At 35.1% G+C, this 21,207-nt stretch overlaps 1 protein-coding gene and 1 non-coding gene across 3 annotated transcripts; one reads left to right on the forward strand and one right to left on the reverse strand.

Annotated features, from left to right (window-relative positions):
- The first annotated feature begins 11,154 nt into the window (after positions 1–11,154).
- LOC128032342 (small nucleolar RNA R71) lies at positions 11,155–11,261 on the forward strand. The gene has a single exon (XR_008188469.1). It is a non-coding gene; the product is annotated as a small nucleolar RNA R71 (small nucleolar RNA).
- Positions 11,262–18,509: 7,248 nt separating this feature from the next.
- Positions 18,510–20,604, reverse strand: LOC105791084 (glucan endo-1,3-beta-glucosidase). 2 transcript variants are annotated; one of them, XR_001132763.2, is made up of 4 exons: positions 20,457–20,604; positions 19,314–20,369; positions 18,966–19,223; positions 18,510–18,844 (listed from the first exon to the last, which is right to left on the reverse strand). XR_001132763.2 is itself a non-coding variant. In XM_012618981.2 (3 exons), exons 1-3 carry the CDS (start codon positions 20,536–20,538, stop codon positions 19,219–19,221), a joined length of 1,143 nt encoding a protein of 380 aa, XP_012474435.1. In that variant the 5' UTR covers positions 20,539–20,604; the 3' UTR covers positions 18,510–19,218. The 2 variants fall into 2 exon arrangements, 1 of the variants encoding a protein (XP_012474435.1); XM_012618981.2 differs by having other exon boundaries at positions 18,510–19,223.
- Between the last annotated feature and the right edge of the window lie 603 nt (positions 20,605–21,207).

Genomic DNA, 21,207 nt, shown 5'->3' on the forward strand with positions numbered 1-21,207 from the left:
AAGTAATCGTCACAAGTAGGTATTTGAAAAGGTTCACACAGTTCACAGAGTTGCACAATCATACCATGCATTAATCGACGGACTATAGATTCACTCACACATGCATCATAAAAATTATCAAAAACAATAATCTTTTTATCAACCATGAAAATAGATAGATCATCAATAAATAAAATAGGACAGTCAAGCATGTTTTGATCTAAGTGTTTTACAAGAATTAAATCATCAACACGATCTTTGTCACTATCCGAGGAGTACAAAAGTGTTTCAAAAGTTTCAAGCATCTTACCTTTATAAGCAGAAGAATAAGGGTCGATTTTACCTTTTCCATTTAACACAAACCTTCGCTCATCGGGGGCATAGTGTAGTCGAAGCTCCGTTGTTGAGTTAACCTTTGTCAAATGGAACTCAAACTTCATGTACAACCACAGAAACTGTTTAAGGCACGAATATAAATTGAAAAAAAATTTGGAAAATTTCGTTACCTTTTTCAAAAACCAAGTATCAAAACAATAGAAAGTATTTGCACACAATAGATGATGCTTGATTTTCTAACAAAATATACTAAAACAGATTCCAGGTTTAAAAACTTGATTTTGATTAGCCATGCCAAAGTGTAACAAAGGTTTCGTTAAACCAATCAAGTTAAACATGAAGATTTTCGCATACATACCAACATACATTAAAAAAAATTTATTCTCCAAAATAGATTTGCACAAATTCGTGGATTTTACACAAGGCAAATCAAGAGAATAACAACTCACGCTTCCTTTCGTAATGACTTTATCAACCACAATCAAAGAATAATAATTAATCGGATCAAAATGAGGGGATCTTTTCAGAACTAAGTCACCAAAAGTTTTATCAACAATTTTCAAATCTGTACGGGACTTGGTTGATAAATTTCCTTACCTCGCTTACCTTCGGGCTCATGTAGTGTGATTTCATATTCAACCCTGTCTATGTTGATCGTACGAAAGCGTCTTTCATCGGGAAGGTATTGAAGTTGAAAGTTATCTTTCGGTCTTTCGGGAACCTGAAAAGTAGCAACACAACAAAAATTCATATCTTGGTTAGTGGAAACATTCCTCACTACCCGTTCCTCGTCTTTTTCTTTTGTTTCTTTTTCTAACTCATTTTCTCTTCTTTCTTCAATTTCTTTTTCAATTTTCTTGTCTGTTTCACATTCATTTTCACTCTCAATCTCTTTTTTCTCTTTTTCATTCTCTTTTTCTTTTTTGATTTGTTTTTCTGTCTTCCTTTCATTACAAGATAGAGATGTTACAAATGAATTAGAACGAAAAGACTCTCGTTGGGTATGTACGAAATGACTTGCATACGAACAATGATCACCTTTTTGAAATTGATTCTCAATGGACGAGTTCCTTGGGGCATACGAAGGATTACTTGTGATTTCTTGTTCGTCACCTTGGAAAATTTCACACTCGAAACTTGCTTTGTATCGTCTTGGATTTCTCATTGAATAGGAATCATGATATCAATCTCTTCTCAAATATTCGTTGGATGTTTGTCTTCTTGGCACTCTCAATTTTTCCCTTTCACTTGAATTAAGTTGTCCTCGTTGGGCTCTTTTCTCCACTTGGTCCAATCGCATCTCATTGATAGTAGCACTCAATGTTTGAAGTATGGCATTTGTTTCTTTGAGTGCAGCAGTTTGTTCGTCTAACTATTGTTGGAACTCTATAAATTTATCATGGACCACATTATGGTCATTATTCTCATCATCAACTTGACCCAGTCTATGCATCTTATTTTTTTCCTTTTGGAATTCCTGAAAAACAAACACTCAACACTCCAAAAAAAAAAACTAACAAACCTCACCATTAATCACTCAAAAAGAAAAATCAAATTCTCAAGGAGGTAGAATTCAGTCTTGTGAGTTCTTTAGTAGAGTCTATATCAATCAATTAGAAAGTGTATGAACCGTAACTACCAAAGAATCCTAATTGCACTAGGAATCCAAAAAGTGACGAGACACCAATTAATTTGTGTTGCACCGAGGAAGAATTGTGCACACTTTTAAATCCTACTAACACAAGAAACAAGAAGGTGTTAGATAGTGTAAAGGAAGAATAAATGCAAAACAAATGAAATCCTACAGCTAAGAATCAATAAAAATTGCTGATACCCGAAAACCCGATAAAACTGTGGAGTAACTTGACAACTTCGTTCGAGGTGTTCCCGATCTCCAAAAATCACGAAATTTAAACTGGAATGTCCTTAAATATTTTATTTTTGATCTGGAAAGGTTTGGCACTAAACTCAACCCATTGAATATTGTTTTTAATTTTTATTTGATTTCGTATTTTTCAATTTTTTAACTTTTTCTACTGATTTTTTTGTGGGAAATATTTTTTAATATTTTATCACAGTGCCACAAATATGCATATAAAATTTCAGACCAATCGGACAATGTTTACCCACTCAAATGAATTTATTTTTCAAAATCTTTTTTGGGTAAAAACTGCTATATGTTGTTTTTAAAAGGAGATCAGTTTAGAAATCAACCAAGAACACCCAAAACACACAAAATCTGATACCAAATGATAGAGGGTCACACGGGGACCAAGATCGAGTTGAAAAGTCACGGGAAAAGTCTTACGAAAACTATCGATACTTGGATCTAAAACGAAAACAGAAAATAGAAAATTAAACTTAAAAGACCAAGAAAACCAAATTGAAATAGAATGATACTTGGGTGGCAAGAAAGGATGAATAAAGAACGTTTCTTGATGCAAAGAATGTTGCAAAATAGATCCTTGAAGCTTGGAATGGCTGGAAATGCAACAAGAACAATTAAACCAAGTTAATCAACAATTCGACACTAACAAAAATAATTAAAAAAATAGCAAAAAAGATGGATAAAGTCCTAAGAAGCCTTGAAATCAAGAAAGATTTCACAACTCCCTTCAAACGGCTCTAATCTTCCCTCCAATGTAAAAACACGGCAAGAAGAAGGTTGAAGATGGCTCCCACAATCAAAAAGATTTTTAAAACTACTTCTAAAGAAAACTCAAGAGAGAATTCATAAAGTCTAAAACTTAAACTAAGTATTTAAAAAATTAAAACTTAACAAATTGGGTCACGTTGACAATTTGGCCTGATTTTCAACTAAGTCTAGTTTGAACTTCTTGATTGGGCTTGGAACATCTTATTGGGTCGTGTCTTCAAGAACTTGGGCTTGCAATCTGTTCTCTCCTGAAATTGGTTCGTTGATGCTCGTAACTGAGATACAATGCGCCTTAGCTTCAAGATTCGGTTTCTTGGACCAAGATTTCCAAGATTTGAAATCTTGATTTTCTTGATTCTTGAAATCGCTCAAAACAGCAAAATTGGATCAAGATTCGGTTTCTTGATTTTCTTGAAAACAAGAAAGTGAATCTGGATTTTCTTTTTCCTTTGTATACGCTTCTAAGGCCTTGCTAATGAAGTCTCGAATGATTCCATTTAGTTTCATACGCATTTGCCTGGCCTTTGACCTCGTTATTGGGCCTTATGGTAATTTGAGCCCATCACGTCCTTGAGCTTGAATTGGGCCTTTGAGACTCGTATCAATGTGTTTTAATCTAAATTTATTAAACTAATTTAACTAAGAACGCAACAGATAAAGAATCAAAGAAATAATCGAATATTAACCAAAGACATAGACAATACCCAGGCAAGATTCCACCTAGACTTCACCTTTTATTATAAATTTGAATTAAACGATTTATTCACTTGTGTCTTGATCTGTAAAAATCCCTAAATTATGTTAATATCTCTTTCGAAAGTAAAAACAATTGACTCTAGGTTGATTAATTGAAATCTCTTTCTAATTAAAACTCATATCGTCTCATTAACTCAATTTATGGATTCTCCTATTAGATTTGACTCTAATCTGGTAGATTTATGTCGTCCTATTTCTAGGATTACATGCAACTCCACACAATTATGCTAGATCTACTCTTCAACAGGGACTTTTGCTCCACTAAATTGAGCACATTAAACATGAATTAATATCTCAAAAATATTAAAACAAGAAATAAGTATACATAATTGAGAATAAGAATCAAGTATTTATCGCGTAAAAATATAAATTAATAAAATGATTCATCATAGGTTTCATCCTCCCTAGGTATCTAGGGAATTAGCTCATAATCCTGAATAGAAACATATCAAAGTTAGAATAACCACAAGACATAAAGAAACTCAATAAAACTTCAAAATAAATTAAAAGGAGATCTTCGATCTTGATGGTGATCCGCTTCTGAGTTTATTCCGATGGTGTTCTTCGAGTGTTTTCTCCGATCCTCTCTGATTTCCCCCTTATGTCTTCCTCTAATTGGTATTTATAGACTTTAGAATGCTCAAAAAGCCTAAAAATTGTGTTTTTCCGCATATTTGGGAAGTATGATATGAAATCAAAATGGGCTGGCACATGGGCGTGTGTCCAGCCCGTGTGGCTCATACGGGCATGTGCCCAGCCGTGTGGAAATGTCCAGGCCGCGTGGCTCCTCAAAACAACTCTATTTGTCTGATTTTGACTTATTTTTCGCTCCTTTCACTCCCAAATGCTCTCCTAAGTATATAAACATGAATTTAAAGGATTAGGATCATCAAATTCACTAATTTTCATAATTAATAATCCAAAAACACATTAAGAATGAGATTAAAATATGTTACTTTTATAGCTTATCAACCACTAACTTAAGCGTTCGCTTGTCCTCAAGCAAAATCCTTAACTCACATTAAAATTAATAATTCTCAACTTGTAATTCCCATCAATAATGTCTCAAAATAATTCACAAATAATCATGCATTGGCAATTCAACTAAAATATCACTAAAGTTTCAAACAATCCAAGCTAGCATTTTTAAACACGAAAATATAGGTGTCTCCCCTTATCTAAGTAATTACATTGAATTCAAAATTGACAAGAATCGACATCCTCACTAATGATTCACTCAAATCACTCAAAGTGTTTAAGGTTTACAAATAAGCACTCAATAGTCAAACAAGAAAGGTCATTACGATAGGCTTACATGAAGATCAAATCTTCACCACTATAAAATGAGATGATACACAAATCAAAAGGTCTTTAAGAGGTTGTAATGGGGCTTAGGTTAAGGGTGCGGATAAAGGCCAAAAAAGTTTGTTATAATCGAGATTGAATTGATAAATTACCAAAGTAGTAAAAATTAAAAAAATGCTGAATTAAAAACAAACATAAATGAAGAAGTATTCAAGAATAAAAACAAGCTTTTTTCTCAAAATATGAATTTAACTGTTCAAGCTCAATCAACATAGAACTAAGTAATAATCAATATTTATTTTTTCTCTTATTTTTTTTATTTATCTAGAACAATCAAAAATAATTAAGCAAATTAAATAGAAGAGCATAGTTAAGCAACTAACCAAATCAAACCTCAATAAAAAAGGAGTCAATAAAATGGGAAAAAGTCTCAACAAAAAATTGAGTTATAGGTTAACATTAATGGGTAAATCAAGAAATGATGTGTCAGGCTCAACGGGGTTCACTAAGGGTTAATTACGAAGGTAGGCTTTTTATGGGATAAGTGGGTTAAAACCTAGGTGCCTTTATCATCTCAATATATCAAATCAAAGGTGTGGTCTCAACATGTATAATCAAAGCAAGTTCTAGAATAACAAAATAGGTTGACCCACTAAAAACCAATAATAAAATGAGAAAGAAAAATATATGCTCTAAAGGCCCAAAATCTCACAAAAAATTATGGTTTTTGATGTCAAACTTGCCAATCTCAAACTTTAAGGTAATACTTCAATTTAGGGAAACAACCTAAAAATTTTAATTTCTAAAATATAACTTATCATGCTTGATTCTCTCAAATCTTCAAGTTTAAATCAACAAATACACAAATATCTACAAATTAATCTCAAACACATCAACAAAAATTCCAAATTGACAAAAATTCATTCTAATAGAAGTATGAGAAAATTACTTAAATGCAAGACATAATTGACGGATTTTCTAATAATTATATAAACAACATCCCCACACTTAAGATGTACATTGTCCTCAATGAACAAACAGATATAATCACAGTATAAGCACAATATCATAAGAGAGGGAGAAAACTAAAAGTGCCCTGAATATTGGATGAAATTGACAAAATTGTGAAAAGTGAAATTGTAGGCAAATCTAAATGTAGTGCATGATTTCGAGCAAACTAATAAGAAAATAAACACAAATAGTGAATAAGATTAAAAGGTTACTAACTCGATTAAAAACAACCATAAAAATTAAAATTAAAATATAGTTCAAAAGATAAGAAATGAAATAAATATAAGAAAATAACAAGAAAGAGAACTAAAAATAAAAATAAACATAAGCATAAAATGAAAATAAAGTAAAAATAAAAATAAAACTAAAATGAAAACAAATATACTCAGTGGTCCTCAATGTTAGAGGCGTCGGTGTCGTGAGTCGTCCGCGCTGAAGAGGAGATTGGAGATCTTGGCAAATCTACTGTAAAGTTGCGTCAATACTGTCAAACCTCTAAAAGCAATGCTGCTTAAAACAAGTGAATCGCTCAGAGAGGTCCTCTAAGGTAGCAGCAGAAGAAGTAAGACAGTGACTCGAAGGTAGAGGACGAGGTGGATCCTCGTGATGGAAGGCGACATCACCAGCGAACTCTTCGGGCTCATTCTGATGGTCAAAATGAGATAGTCGGCATTGAGGAAGATCCACTGCACGAAGTCGCTCGATCATCCTCATATGGGTCATGCTCGATAATCCTTGCAGGGACATCTGGCCTATTAGTGTAACTGAGGAGGACTACTTCGGTGTGTCGAGGAGACTGAAGTGTCGAGCGAGTCAAGTCACATAAGGGCCTAAACAGATAGGACCCTTCCTGTCACATTTTGTCTAATGGCAAAAAGCGAGAGCGATGAAATAGGCTAAATCAAAAATATGTCATGTGGCCATGCTCCATAAAAAATATGCATCGGTGGTACCGACGACTCCAGTGCTCTCTCTTCTACCACTCAATATGTGAGCCAATAGGGCATGAATATACCATAAGGCCAGAGAAAGGAAGTTACCTTCAAGTGACTTGCATCATAAGGTCTCGTACTCGCCGTGAGGTCTACCCAACAAAGAGATGGTCAGTAGTGGATGTGCCAGTGTAAGCAGAGAAAGCTCTCCGCACTCATGAGCTCTATAGTGTAGAGGCCCAATGCTGCTCCGAACTCTAGGACACTCATACGTCACGCCATGGCACTGAGTCTGAAAGTGATGGTGCCCGGCTCGTTATGGGTCATCATCACCTGTTGAAAGATAAATATAGAACATAACTCCAAATTTAGCACCATCTATGTGGGCTCCACGATAGAGAAAAATTGGTCCATAGGGCTGTAGCAACGATGGCGTGAACATGATCAGCTAACTCGTCGTGCTCCAAAGTGGCCCAATCAATACATTGCCCTAAGCTGAGTGGCTGCAGTCGGAGAAGCTGACATAAGTCCTCCTAAGGACCCGGTGAAAAGTTGAGGTATGGATGGAGGGCCTCGGCAGAAGGGCCCGATGAGGAGGTTGCGTCCAGAATCTTTTGTTTTTTCGAAACACGAATGGTGACCTTAGATTTGCTTCTAATGTTCGTCATATTGAAATCTGCAACGAAATAACCAAATATCAACATCACAAGAAGTAAGTGGACGAATCATATAGTAGGGGCAAACCAATAATTCATGCAATAATCGAAGTTAAAATCGATAATTAGATGAAAGAAAATAAATCGACAACGAAGAAAATATAATAATCCTAAAAGAATACCAAAAGAAACAGGATGTAATATTAAACAATCACGAATAAATAGTACGAAAAATAATAAAATGATTGGAAGAATCAAACGAAACTAATAAATTTCATAACAAGAAAGGATAGTGTAAAGATAATTAAAATAAAAATTACTTTAAACAGATTAACTAAAAATAAAAGTAATAGTCATAGAAACAAGAAAACCAAATGTAAAATAAGACCAAAGAATAAAATACAATACAATAACTAAATATCATAAATAAAATAAAAAATAAAAGCAAAAGAATAAAATAAATAAACATATGAATAAATAAATTAAAATAATGAAATAAAATAATAATAATAAACTAATAAAAATAATAAGAAAAAAAGGGAAAGACCGATAGTGGTACGGTGGTGGACGTGAGGGTGATCGACGGGGGAAGAACGAACAGCGAGGAGGTCGGGACAATGGTGACTGGCAAAGGGGAAAAAGAGGTGGGTTGTGCTACGAGGGGGTGGTCGATGGGTGTTGTGGTGCAAGATGTGGGGGTTGACGAGGTGAGGGAAGAAGTTGTGGCTAGGGGCGGTAATGGGGAGAAAGGGAAGGGAAAAGAAGAAAAGGGTGTCGAGGTGGAACGAGTGAAGGAAAGGACTGAGGGAGTGGGGGGATGGAGTAGTGGCTAGGCTTGGGACGTTAGTGGTGATGGGGCTATCTGGACAGTCGCCGAAAAAGGTGAGGGAAGGGGGAGGAACGACTAGGGTGAAAAGAAAAGAAGAAGACAAAGTGAAACAAAGTTTTAAGGTTTGGGGGGTTAAAAGAGAGTGACATTGTCATGTGAAGGCCCGTGTTGGGCCACACGGCCGTGTCACACACCTGTGTGGACCTTCTTCAGGCTGTGTACAATTAAAAATATCAACCCAGTCTTCACACAACCTTAGACACGCTTATGTGTCCAGGCCGTGTAGCACACACAGCCGTGTGCCAGGCTGTGTGTGTTTTCCTTTGCTTCTCCTACACCCATGTAGCTCGACCGTGTCTCGCACACAGCCGTGTCTCTTACCCATGTAACTCTCTGACCTGAAATAAAATTGAAAAAATTAACTCCAGGACTCACACGGCCTAGGGCACGCCCATGTCGCACTGTCGTGTTGACTATTTTTGGCCGTGTAACCTTCAAATTTTTGAAAAATTAAGTCCCAAGATCTACAAGGCCAAGGACACGCCCGTGTGTCCAAGCCGTATGGATCATATGGCTATGTCGTCAGGCTGTGTATCTCACTATCGATTGCTCCCTTATGCACACGACCCATGTGTCCAGGCCGTGTGGGTCAAAAAGATTTTTTTAAATATTTAAGATTTTAAAATAACATGAAATAAAATTAAAAGAATTAGCATAGTGTTAACACTCAGGTTGCCTCTCGAGAAGCGCTTATTTAGAGTCTAAGCTCGACTTACCTTGTATTCACACGGTCACAGTGGTTCGCGGAGCCGAGGCTCTTGTTTCTAATTATCAATTCTATTATCAAAATAAGGTTTGAGTCGAGTACTATTTACCTTAAATGTGTCAAATTCAGAATGAGTTATCTCAACTGTACCATATGGGAAGATGTTCAGTACTGTAAATGGGTTTGATCCGTTTGCATCAATCTCTGAATGGGCAATTCATGGATTTGTTTTGTCCAGTAGTACCTTATTCCCAACCTTAAATTGGTTCATCACACTCATATGCTTATCATGGCGTCGCTCTGGCTTTTCATCGTGCTTTTTTGGTTTCTTGACATATGTCTATCATTCATCTAGCTCATTGATTTGTAACATTTGTTCATCGTGAATCGTTCTGTTTCTATCATATTAACTGGAACATGGCTCCATTATATTTTTTCAAGGGGTTTCCTGCAAAGAAGGTTGAACCACATGGTCACTAACATTAATAGAAGATTTAAAATCATCTCGATTATTAGATGTTCTAACAGAATCACGATCTTGAAGAGTAATCGACTCATCACCTACACGAAGTACTAATTCACCTGTACCAACATCTGTTATAGTTCTAGCAGTTGCTAAAAACGGGCGACCTAAGATTAAGGATATCTAATTGTTCTATCCGCTAATTGAATATTGATCCTAGTTTGTGTGGGTTTCCCAAGACCTAATACCTTAAACATTTTATAGGGTATGACATTAATACTAGCCCCTAAGTCAGCCAAAGAATTATCAATATTCAAACTACCAATTAAACAAGGAATAGTAAAACTCCCTAGATCTTTCAGTTTGCTGGGTAGTTTATTTTGCAATATGGCTGAGCAAACTACATTTAGCTCCATAGTCGATGAATCATCTAACTTCCTTTTGATTGCCAAAAGCTCCTTTAAAAATTTGACATAATTGGGCATCTGCGAAAGAGCTTTAACAAACGGTAAGTTAATATGTAATTTCTTTAAGAGTTTGGGAAATTTAACAAATTGTCCGTTCATGTGGTCTCTCTTCGTCGCATTAGGATATGGCACTCGAGGTTTATATTATTTGGCAATCTCCTTTTGCTCTTTCTGGCTTACCTCAACCTTATCATTATTTACCGTAATTTCTTACCTTGTTCTGATTTAGATTCAACTAACCCTTCTTCATCTGGCATAGTAATTGCATGAAGCTGCTCCCTTGGATTAGTTTTGGTGTTGCTAGGCAAACTAGCTTGTGGTCTTTCTGAAAATAACTTAGCAAGCTAACCTATTTGGTTCTCGAGCCCTTGAATTGGCGCTTGTTGATTTTTAAGTGCAGCTTCAGTGTTTTGAAAGCGGGTTTCTAACACCAAGATAAACTTTGTCAACATCTCCTCAAGATCCAGCTTTTTCTCTTACTAGTAAGGTTGTTGTTGGAAACCCAGAAGGGGTTGTGCTCTTTGATTTCCTTGACCACCCCAAGAGAAATTGGGATGGTTCCTCCTACCTGTATTATAGTAATTAATATAAGAGTTATTTTGTGACCTAGAATTATTACCCATATAATTGATTTGTTTGTTCTCTGTGCTAGGAAAGAAGGGTAACGTTTTGGATTATTCATTCCTCCTCCATTTGTATCGTGTTGCATCACTGGATGTACCTAGGTAGAAACATATAAACCATCAATTTGTTTATATAAAAGTTCTACCTGGTTTGATAACATGGTGACTACATCTAAGTTGAAAACACCGGCTGCTTTCATCAGCTTCGTCCTAATGACTTGCCACTGATAATTATTTAGTGACATCTCCGCAATAAATTCATAAGCCGCTTCGGGTGTTTTATTGTTAAGTGTACCACCAGCTGCTGCATCAATTAACTGCCTTGTTGAGGGATTCAAACCATTGTAAAAGGTTTGAACCCGTAACCGTAAGTGTAACCCATGGTGGGGGCACATTCTCAATAAATCCTTGTACCTCTCCCATGCATCATATAGAGTCTCTAAATCAATCTGGACAAAGAAAGAGATATCATTCCTCAACTTGGTTGTCTTAGCCAGTGGGAAGTACTTTAGAAGGAAATTCTCGGTCATTTGAGCCCATATAGTGATAAAACCTTTTGGTAAAGAGTTCAACCATTGTTTAGTTTTTTTCCTCAACAAGAAAGGAAATAACCGTAAGCGAATGGCATCATCAATGACACCGTTAATCTTGAAAGTCTTGTAGATTTCCAAAAAATTGGCTAAATGGGTATTTGGATATTCGTCTTGCAAACCATCGAACTGAAAAAACTATTGTATCATCTGAATTGTGTTTGGCTTCAGTTCAAAATTATTTGTAGCAATGGTGGGTCTCACAATACTCGATTCAGCCCCAGTTAGAGTGGGCTTGGATAATCATACATAGTACGAGGAACAGGATCTAGATCTGTAACAACTACAAGAGGTAGTTGATTATTCTGCTTATCACCCATCTCCTCAGTAATAACAATGTCCTCTTATTCGTCAACTAAATTTTCTCGACTCTGCCTTGCTTCTCTACGGTTTCTACGAGCTGTACTTTCAATTTCACTATCAAATAGTATTGGTCTCGACAGGTTTCTTCTAGTCATAAACTAAAGAAACCTGCTAGAAGCAAATAGAAGAAAAATTAGAAAGTAAAAATTAAACTAAAAACAAAAATTATAATAAAAATAAATTGTTCCTAATATTTTAGTCCCCCACAACAGCGCCAAAATTTTAATGGTCACTGAACTAACTATAAATACGACAAAGGCAAGCGCACCTATCGAACAATATTATAGCTTTGGTGAGTAGATAATTTTGTATCCGCAAGGACTAAAAGTATCAGTAATTATCGATTTTCTATTATTTAGCTGACAATTGGGAGTGATGTGTTTTAATCTAAATTTACTAAACTAATTTAACTAAGAATGCAACAGAGAAAGAATCAAAGAAATAATCGAATATTAACCAAAGAGATAGACAGTACCTAGGAAAGAATCCACCTAGACTTCACCTTTTATTATGAATTTGAATTAAACGCTTTATTGTGTCTTGATCCATAGAAATCCCTAAAATATGTTAATATCTCTTTCGAGAGTAAAAATAGCTGACTCTAAGTTGATTAATTGAAATATCTTTCTAATCAAAACCCCTATTGTCGCATTAACTGGATCTATGGATTCCCCTATTAGATTTGACTCTAATTCGGTAGATTTAAGTCATTCTATTTCTAAGATTGCATGCAACTCCACACAATTATGCTAGATCTACTCTTAAACAGTGACTTTTGCTCCACTGAATTAAGCACATTAAACATGAATTAATATCCTAGAAATATTAAAACAAGAAATAACACATACATATTAAACGTGAATTAATATCCGAGAATTATTAAAACAAGAAATAAGCATACATAATTGAGAGCAAGAATCAAGTATTTATCGCGTAAAAATAGAAATTAAATAAAAGGGTTCATCATAGGTTTCATCCTCCCTAGGTATCTAGGGAATTAGTTCATACTCCTAAATAGAAACATCTCAAAGTCAGAATAACCACAAGACATAAAGAAGCTCAATAAAACTTCGAAAGAAATTAAAAGGAGATCTTCGATCTTGATGGAGATCCTCTTTTGAGTTGATTTTGATGGTGTTCTTTGAGTGTTTTCTTCGATCTTCTCTTATTAACCCTTTATGTATTCTTCTAATTGGTATTTATAGACTTTACAATGCTCAGAAAGCCTAAAAATTGGGTTTTTCCACATATTTGGGAAGTAGCATGCAAAATCGACACAGGCTAGCACATAGGCGTGTGTCTAGCCCGGGTGGCTCACACTGGCGTGTGCCCAGCCCGTGTGGAAATGCCCAGGCAAAGTGGCTCTAGAAAATAGCTCTATTTTCTAATTTTGGCTCTGTTTTTCTCCTTCCGCTCCCAAATGCTCTCCTAAGTATAAAAACATGAATTGAAAGGATTAAGAATGAGATTAAAATATGTTACATTTATAACTTATCAACCACTAAATTCCCTACCACCTAAAGTTCGCAGATGCTCCAATGGTAGTCCTCGATTCGCAAACACCTAAAAATTTTAACTAGATTTAATTTGCTTATCTATTTTATACATGAATTGTTAATGTCAAATTATTTCTGACTAGATTTTGGGTAATTATTACTTGTTGTCATCTTATGTCAAATCTCAAGCTGTCAACACGTCTCGGAAAAGAACATAATCCACTATTCAACTTGAAGAACCACAAAACAAGTTCCATTCCATAGAAGATAAGGCGAGATATGAATCTATTTTCAAGAAACAACAAATGCTTCTGGAAAAAAGATTTAATTTGGGAGAAAGAAGTCACATTAACTTCATAGAAAAAGTTTAGAAAATAGCTAAAGCATTAAATTCAAAAGTGAGTTAGTTCGAAAAATTTATGCAAATCTGACTTGAAGATGTTTAGGTGAATTTAACTTAAAGATGAGAAGGAAAGCCATCATGGGAAGCCGCAAAGAGCAACCGCAGATAGCCCCTTGCATTCAGTTGTTTACTTTTTGCATTGTGAAATGGATGTGGATAGCTGCTTTCGGCTACTTTTTCCTACCCTTCCCTTTACTATTAAATTATTGTTTTCTATGCCGGGAGACAAGATTGCATCTCATCTTCATATTTTCAGTTTAATATGGCCTGACTTAATTTTTTTTATTAACTTGATTTGTAGACGAAATCAAACATTTTAGAATTTCAACACTTCATATATCAATTACAAACAAGATTCTCTAAACTCTATTCTTGTTTTATTATTTATGCATATATTCAATACCAAGTTTATGATGTTTATTGATTCCATGATGAATTAATCCTCTTATGGGGGATTAGCAAGTGTAGGTATAATCTGTTAACTATTTTCTAAGGTTACTCAACGGATCAATTGTTTGGGAAAGGAAAAACCTAAACCCTAGGCATGACAATCCTATGAAGTCATCAAGGTAGGTTGTGTTGTATTTTCGATGGCAGAAAAGAAAGGAAATAAGATGAATTCAACCTTGGTGATAGCAGGTATAAATCGCGGAGACATGTTTAAAGCTTGGTGGTGAGCATTAGATTTGATGTCAAACGTCAATTTTCAATTGTAAAAAATGTTACATTATTGGACGCTGTAAATTTGGACTTTGGAATGTTGTTTGTTAGAGATCAACCCGATTAAGCAAGGAATAGGTAAAAATAGTATAAGAAATTGAGAAATTGAACACACAAATTTAACGTGGAAAAACTCCTCCAAAGAGGATAAAAAACCACGGGCAAAGATAATTTTACTATAATGGCAAAAGAAACGAAGAGCACAAAATATGGAGATAAAAACTAAACCCCGAAAACCCTAAAACAAAGAACCCTCAAAACGTAAACACAAAATTCTCTAAATGTGTTATGAGTTGTAATATCTAATAAATGTATTATGTAAGGTTGTTTGATTGAAACAAATAAACAGAGTTTAACTAGAAGATTGTTTCTCAAATTTGACTGAAATAGGAGTCATAATTAACATTGTTCTTGTTGTATTTACAACAGATCAGTTCAAATGAAGCAAAAAAAAGTCATTAATGTGGGAATTAACCCAAAATTGGTGTGTTCTATTCGTAAACACCTTCACCCCAAGCCAGTCTAGACTGTGAGGTCAGAAGATAAGTAGTCCTTGCTGATTCTTCACTTGAGTGGAAGATCAAAATATCCTGCTAGGATAGCGAATAGTTGATTGATGAGAAACCTGAAGTGACAGTTGATTATGACTACCAAAACAAGCTAACCACCCGTGTCTACATTTGATCCAGTTTATAATCTAGTTTTTCGAAGACTCCTTTTATTTATGTTATTTTTACTTCTTTACTTATAAAAACCAAAAACCCTTTATTTATGTTTATTCGTAATATAGTTTATTTAAAGTACTAATTAGATTTATTGGCGTTTAGGTTAGAATTAATTTAGTACTAGCCTCCCTTGGGTACGATCCACAAAATACTTACGAAGTGTTTCCTTGTAAACAATGTATATTACAACCTGACCCGTATACATGCGGACACCGCCTCAGATTCCATATATTTTGTAGTAGTATTCACACTCTGGACATTGGTACGTTCGGAGGCGGTCAGGTGCTCGCAAAAAAAATTGAAATTAAATGTCAATCCTCTAAAGAAATATTTTGTTGTGCTCTGCCATCTTGCGGACTCTCATACCATGTGTGGCGAACTCTTGCATTTTGGTGAGCTCTTCCGTTTGCAAACACGTTAATGGCGGGTTCAATTGTTGCGAACTTAATTGTTTGATTACTAACCCGCGGTAAGTGGGACACATACTAGTTACGTGCCAAACCTTAGGAAAAGAACATGTCACTATGCATGACACTTAGAGAGTCTCGATGGTTGTGCTTGATTGGTGGAATCGCATGTGCATGTAATTTAATTACGAATTCTGCTTAGAGTGGGAAGAGTTGAGTTTATATTAAAAATAGAGGTATAAAAGAGAAAAGACTTTAATATTCCTAATTAAGTTTTTCTTTGTTATCTCTGATGAAAATTAGAAGTGTTCTTCTTTGCTTAAAGGAAGAACTCGCAATTTTATCCTATTTAGAAACTGCCTTTCGAGTCAAGTGCTGGTAACTTCTTAAGTCCTCCTCTAGTTCAAATATTAGGAAATAAAATAGTAGTTAAAATCGTATATATATAAGTTTTTACTGGAAGTTTTGGAAGGAAGGAAATTTTCATCTAATTAATTGTTGCATGTTGTCGATTATTAATTTTTCGTAATAGTCTCGGTTGTATTTGTATTTAATTGAGATGTTTTATTGCATTTAGCTAAGGATGTGATAGAGGTCCCCAGTAAGAAGGGAAAAGAACTTGTTAAGTAGATAAAACTTTCCTAGAAATTTCTGGTGAGTTCCTTTCACTTTTGTTTTTGATAAATAACGAACTAGCTTAAAGTTAATGCTATATTTTTAGGTAAGGTTAGTTATATCTTTAGAATTTGCATGAGTATTCTTGTGATAAAAAACTGAAAATAAAAAACTTAAATAAATCTGCATAATTAATTGAAATGGATACTCCTTCCTTGGTGCCCAAGTTCAATATCTGGAAAGGTAGTAAGGGGGTAATGGAGATTTGTTAAAGTGTTGTTGTGATGGAGAAGCAAATGGAGAATATAATATGTTATACATTTTTCCTCCAATAGGGCATGTGAATGTAAACCAAGATTGGCGAAAGACCCCAGCCTTGCAGCGAAACACGTATGTGTTCAAATTAAGAAGGAGGATTTGCGGAGGTTCAGATGGAACACTGGCTCTACATAGCAATATTGTAGAAATGGAATATTAGCTTCTTAGAGCATTGAAAGGATTCAAAGCTAGCACAAGGAAGAGTGTATAAATGTCTATAAGAATACTGCACTAAATTGTACTTGGATGTAACAATATCCAACAATGAACTATACTTATTTGGAAATTGTACTTAGATGCAGATAGTATCTGCCATTACATAACTTAGTCATAATAATGTGTTAGATTGTGAATTGTATTTAGATGTGGTTAGTATCCTCCAAGGAGTCATACTTGCTTTTTGACTTGCATCTGCATCCGAGTTGTTTATTCCTCCCAAGGATGGATATTCATTTTAACATCCTCCGACATACCATGTGGGCGGACTTGGGTAAGAAAATGTATTAAAGCAGGTTTATATGGTTTAATGTGACTTTCTATGCCTGAGATGTCTAGAAATTCTTATGATTTCTAGAAACCATGGTTGAAAGGTTATTATTTATTTTCGAAACTCACTAAGTTCTTTTTGAACTTACGTAGCTTCCTTTATCCCCTTTTTAGGTATTTTTAGGGCATTGTAGTTTATTACAGGGACCCAGCCAAATTGCGGACTCATTTGTGAGCCATTTGTTTGTTTAATTTTATAACATGAGTATATTGGGGTAGCTTGTTGTTCCCAACCTTTTTTCTTAAACATTGTATAAAGTAAATTCGGTTTGTATACATACAATATTTGTAAAGACTGATCATTAATGACACTTCGCCAAATATTCAAACTTTTATATTGTGTATGATTTGGCATGGTCTTATTATTACTTTGGTATGTGCCATAAAATCATAATCAGCCAAGGGGCTTTTAAAACTAATTGCTATTATGTTTTAAATGCCTTAATTAGTGTGATGATTTCAGTCTTTTAGTAACACCACCGTTCACCTATCGACCCGCTGGATTAGGGGTGTTACAAAAATCTTTGTACTAGTTATTGTGCCAATTTTTGAAGATACTAGACTCTATTTATGGAGACCAATCCATGGTTAGTGAAGATTGGATTGAATTCAAATAAATCAAGATAACCCTTGTTTTGTGTAGATTTGGTCGGGGTTGCAATGCTGAGTATGGAAGGCCATATCTTCATCAGATTATGCTTTGATTAAATGTAATGTAATTACTATATTTAAGGAGTTTCTTTGTATACATTTAAACTTTATGTTAGCAAACCGTAATTGATATATGCTATAAGGCTTGTCTAGGTTATGTATGAGAGCATATTGGGAGCATTTTTCATTCATTGAGGAATTGTTTTGTATGAGAGTGAAAATTGATCTGTAAACATCAAGTATTTACTGTTCAAGTTCTCAAGGAAAGGATTTGGAGGTACGTGTTCTAGTATTTAGGTACAAATGTGAGATCTTTATACTTGAGGAGTGATAAAATGTGATTCATTTGTTATTGTGGATTAAAATTTGTGGAATTACTCGCTGAGGTACACTCAACAATGTAGGGAAATCAAACTGCATAAATAAACCTTGGTGCTCTTTGCGTTTTTGTTTACACGATTTTTACAATGCCACGCTAAAGTGACCACTATAGTCAAGCACTTTATTTAAAAATTGAGTTATTCATTAAACATCAACTCTAGGTAGCAACACTATTATATAGTTTCAATGAATGTGTTGGTTTTCTTTCATTGGTCTACTTATCCGATGTACTGAATGTTGACCATTTTAGTTTGAATGAAATTTTTTTTAGACAAAAGAAATTAACTTATTAATCCTGTTAACACTAACTAATCGCCACAAAATTTTAAAGCAAAAAGTATATTTATGAAGAATACATGTCTCCCTGTGTCAAGTTTCAACTTTCAACCCACTTTTTTTGTGGATTCCAAATTTGAAACAACAAACTCTTTATGTTCTCCCCGTTCTACTCAATTGGTTAACCTTTCTATTCTTGAATAAAGCACAAGCAAGAACATATTCTATGCGATGGAAAAGAAAGAAACAAATGATTGAAATGAAAAAACATATTCATGCACGAAAGAATCACATGACATACATATCCCATGATATTGTTTATATATTATCTTTTAAGTCAGCAAGAAAAGTAGTTTATATATCTTGAAATGTAATATGCCATGAATAGCATCGCCAATGTAACCATGCTGTCTAGGCCTAGACATCATATTACATCCTTGGTTCCCCCCAGTTCTTATGCTTCTTTGCCTGTAAAGAATATATAAAAACAAAACCGAATAAGAAATCATTTTTAGTTGCAGGTCCTGGTTGTTTTTTCAAATCAAGAGTCAGTATTAATGGCACGTTTCACAGCCTGCAACAAAGAAAAGAACGAAAGATAGATTAAAGGAAATTCTGATGAAGATGATCAGAAAGAAATAAGGGTGAATTGATTAGAACAGGGAACTAAGAAAGGGTATTTTGATCTCATGTACTTGGAAAAATGATTGTGATGACTCCAGTTCGCTCAAAATCACGAGCTTAATCACTTCTGGCTGGTTTATAGAATGCATTCATGTTAATGCATGGTACATGCAGTACACTTCATATTCCTTTGCAAACCACTTTCATAGGCACTAGTCTTGGGAACACACCACCATTGTTTTCCCTTATACTTTGGCATCTGATGCAATTGGTCTGGGCATAGGTACTGGGATTGGGTTGTTACGTATTAGCAATGTATGATCTCTAGCCTGCCAAATCAAACCACAAGAATAAAAAAATTCCATTAATCTGTATTATAAATAGTTATCATGTAGCAATTCATAGGATTAAATTTTCACCATGATTTTTAATTATTAGAAGGCCGACTGTAATGATTAACAAACATGTAGCATGCTGTATATTGGCGGCAGCAGCTACTGTTGGCCTTAGGATCCCAATATCATAGACTGGTGTCATATCTGGTCGGAAGAGCCCGAAGTACCTCTCACATGTTGGCCCTGGCTTAAGATCTTCATTGAAAAGCGCAAAAATGTAGGTCTCAAAAGTTCGGTTTGGCATTAGGGGTGTTCCCACACCGGATGTTACATGCCGCATGAGATTGCCATTATATTCAGCTGCACTCTTTGCATCAACACCAAATTGGGTTGCATCCCCCATGGATGGCCAACCTGTTTCAGCTATGACAATCTCAAGATCATCAAATCCAAGGAGTTTCATAGCTGAAAAGACCGCATCCAACTGAGCATCCAACATATTTGTGTAAAAAAGCTGTGTGTTTTCATCGAACACTCCAGCATTTGGCTGGAACAGGGCATAATCAAGGGTATCTGGTGAGCAGTCAAAAAATGGATAGGGGTTTACCATAAACGGTGAATTGGAATCTCTTAGGAAGCTAAGCAATGGCTTGATTACATGTGTGTCATACCCTTGTCGAAATTTTCCTGTGGATGGTGGGCTTGAATTCGATAAAATGCCTAGAGAGTGAGGCGTCGAAACTTGGATTCGCCGGTCTAATGAAGCTGCAACAAGGGCTGTTTGGAGGGTTTCCATGGCTGTAACAAGACTTACTATTAACAACTTGTTTGCTGTAGATATTACCTCGTTGCCTACTAAAATACGGACTATATTGGTGGCTGGTGTGTGAGGTTGGATATAGTCTTCTACCCATTGTTGAGCGAAATTTAGCTTTGTAAGGTCAGGAATTTGGTCATTTGGAACACTTATTGTGACAGCAACCCCGGTGTGGGCAAAAGCTCTTAGAATTTCAGGATTTGCATCAAAAAGCCTTACGCGGTTGATAACAGTGGACTCTAAAAGGAAATGTGCCACCTGAGCTGGTGGGGGCAGGTTGTTTGCGACGGTGCCATAGTTGACCCCGATTGTTCCTTCAAATCCTAGATAAAAGATAACTATACCAAATTAGTTTATACATGTACGTTGATGCAAAATTTTTGCGCGTGGAATAGTCTCAATTTTCATACCTTTCACGAGTGTTAGTGCCAGAAAAAACGAAATTACCGCGACCAATCTGGAGGAAAGCATAGAGATGAGTTCTTTAGACATGGCTTTTGTGGGCTAGAGAAGATGCTGAATGATGATGCATTAGGGGCAACTGTGCCTCAAGAAGTGGATATGGAGATTCTTTTCTTTGTGAATGAGGGAGACTTGGATGCTGAGGCATGACGCATATTAGCAAGAATTCTTTGTTGCTTGCGACTGTTGAAGTGATGTTATTCCACATCTATCATGCCTTTGACATATTTGATATTCAATTATTACCTTTCATCTATTGGAAAATGATTTATGGTTAGATATGAAGCACAAAGTATATGTAGCTTTTTATTTTTATGTTTTTCATTCCTATTCTATAAGTATGTTTTATACTTGATAACATTCATAATTGTTCTTCTCAACAATATCGTCTCTAATATTCAAACTTGTATCTTCTCTTAAAAATTGTTTTATTCTACAATGCTAAACTTGAAATTTTCTATGATTTCATATTCATCTGAAATCTACCCACTTAACCTTTTTAACCTTTTTTAGTTAAATACTTAAACTTTAGGTCTAAGGATTATATATTTTCCTCTGAATCTTTTTCACCACTTTCTCCCATGTCCTTTGCAAGCAACTCTGTTCCCTGTTATTAAGTCGTGTTCTTCTTCTGAAGTGAAAGTGCGATTGAGACAACTAATCAAACTTTAGTTCATATACGCAGGGTATAATGTTTTC

This window comes from Gossypium raimondii, chromosome 8 (assembly GCF_025698545.1).
Source record: "Gossypium raimondii isolate GPD5lz chromosome 8, ASM2569854v1, whole genome shotgun sequence".
In the NCBI taxonomy this organism is placed as follows: domain Eukaryota; kingdom Viridiplantae; phylum Streptophyta; class Magnoliopsida; order Malvales; family Malvaceae; genus Gossypium; species Gossypium raimondii.

What these genes read in the sequence shown, in the direction of transcription:
- LOC105791084 (XM_012618981.2), bottom strand. Translation starts at nt 20,538, where the DNA reads ATGTCTAAAGAACTCATCTCTATGCTTTCCTCCAGATTGGTCGCGGTA. An exon ending in GGCACTAACACTCGTGAAAG is followed by an intron (nt 20,370 to 20,456) that starts GTATGAAAATTG and finishes TCTTTTATCTAG; the next exon opens with GATTTGAAGGAACAATCGGG.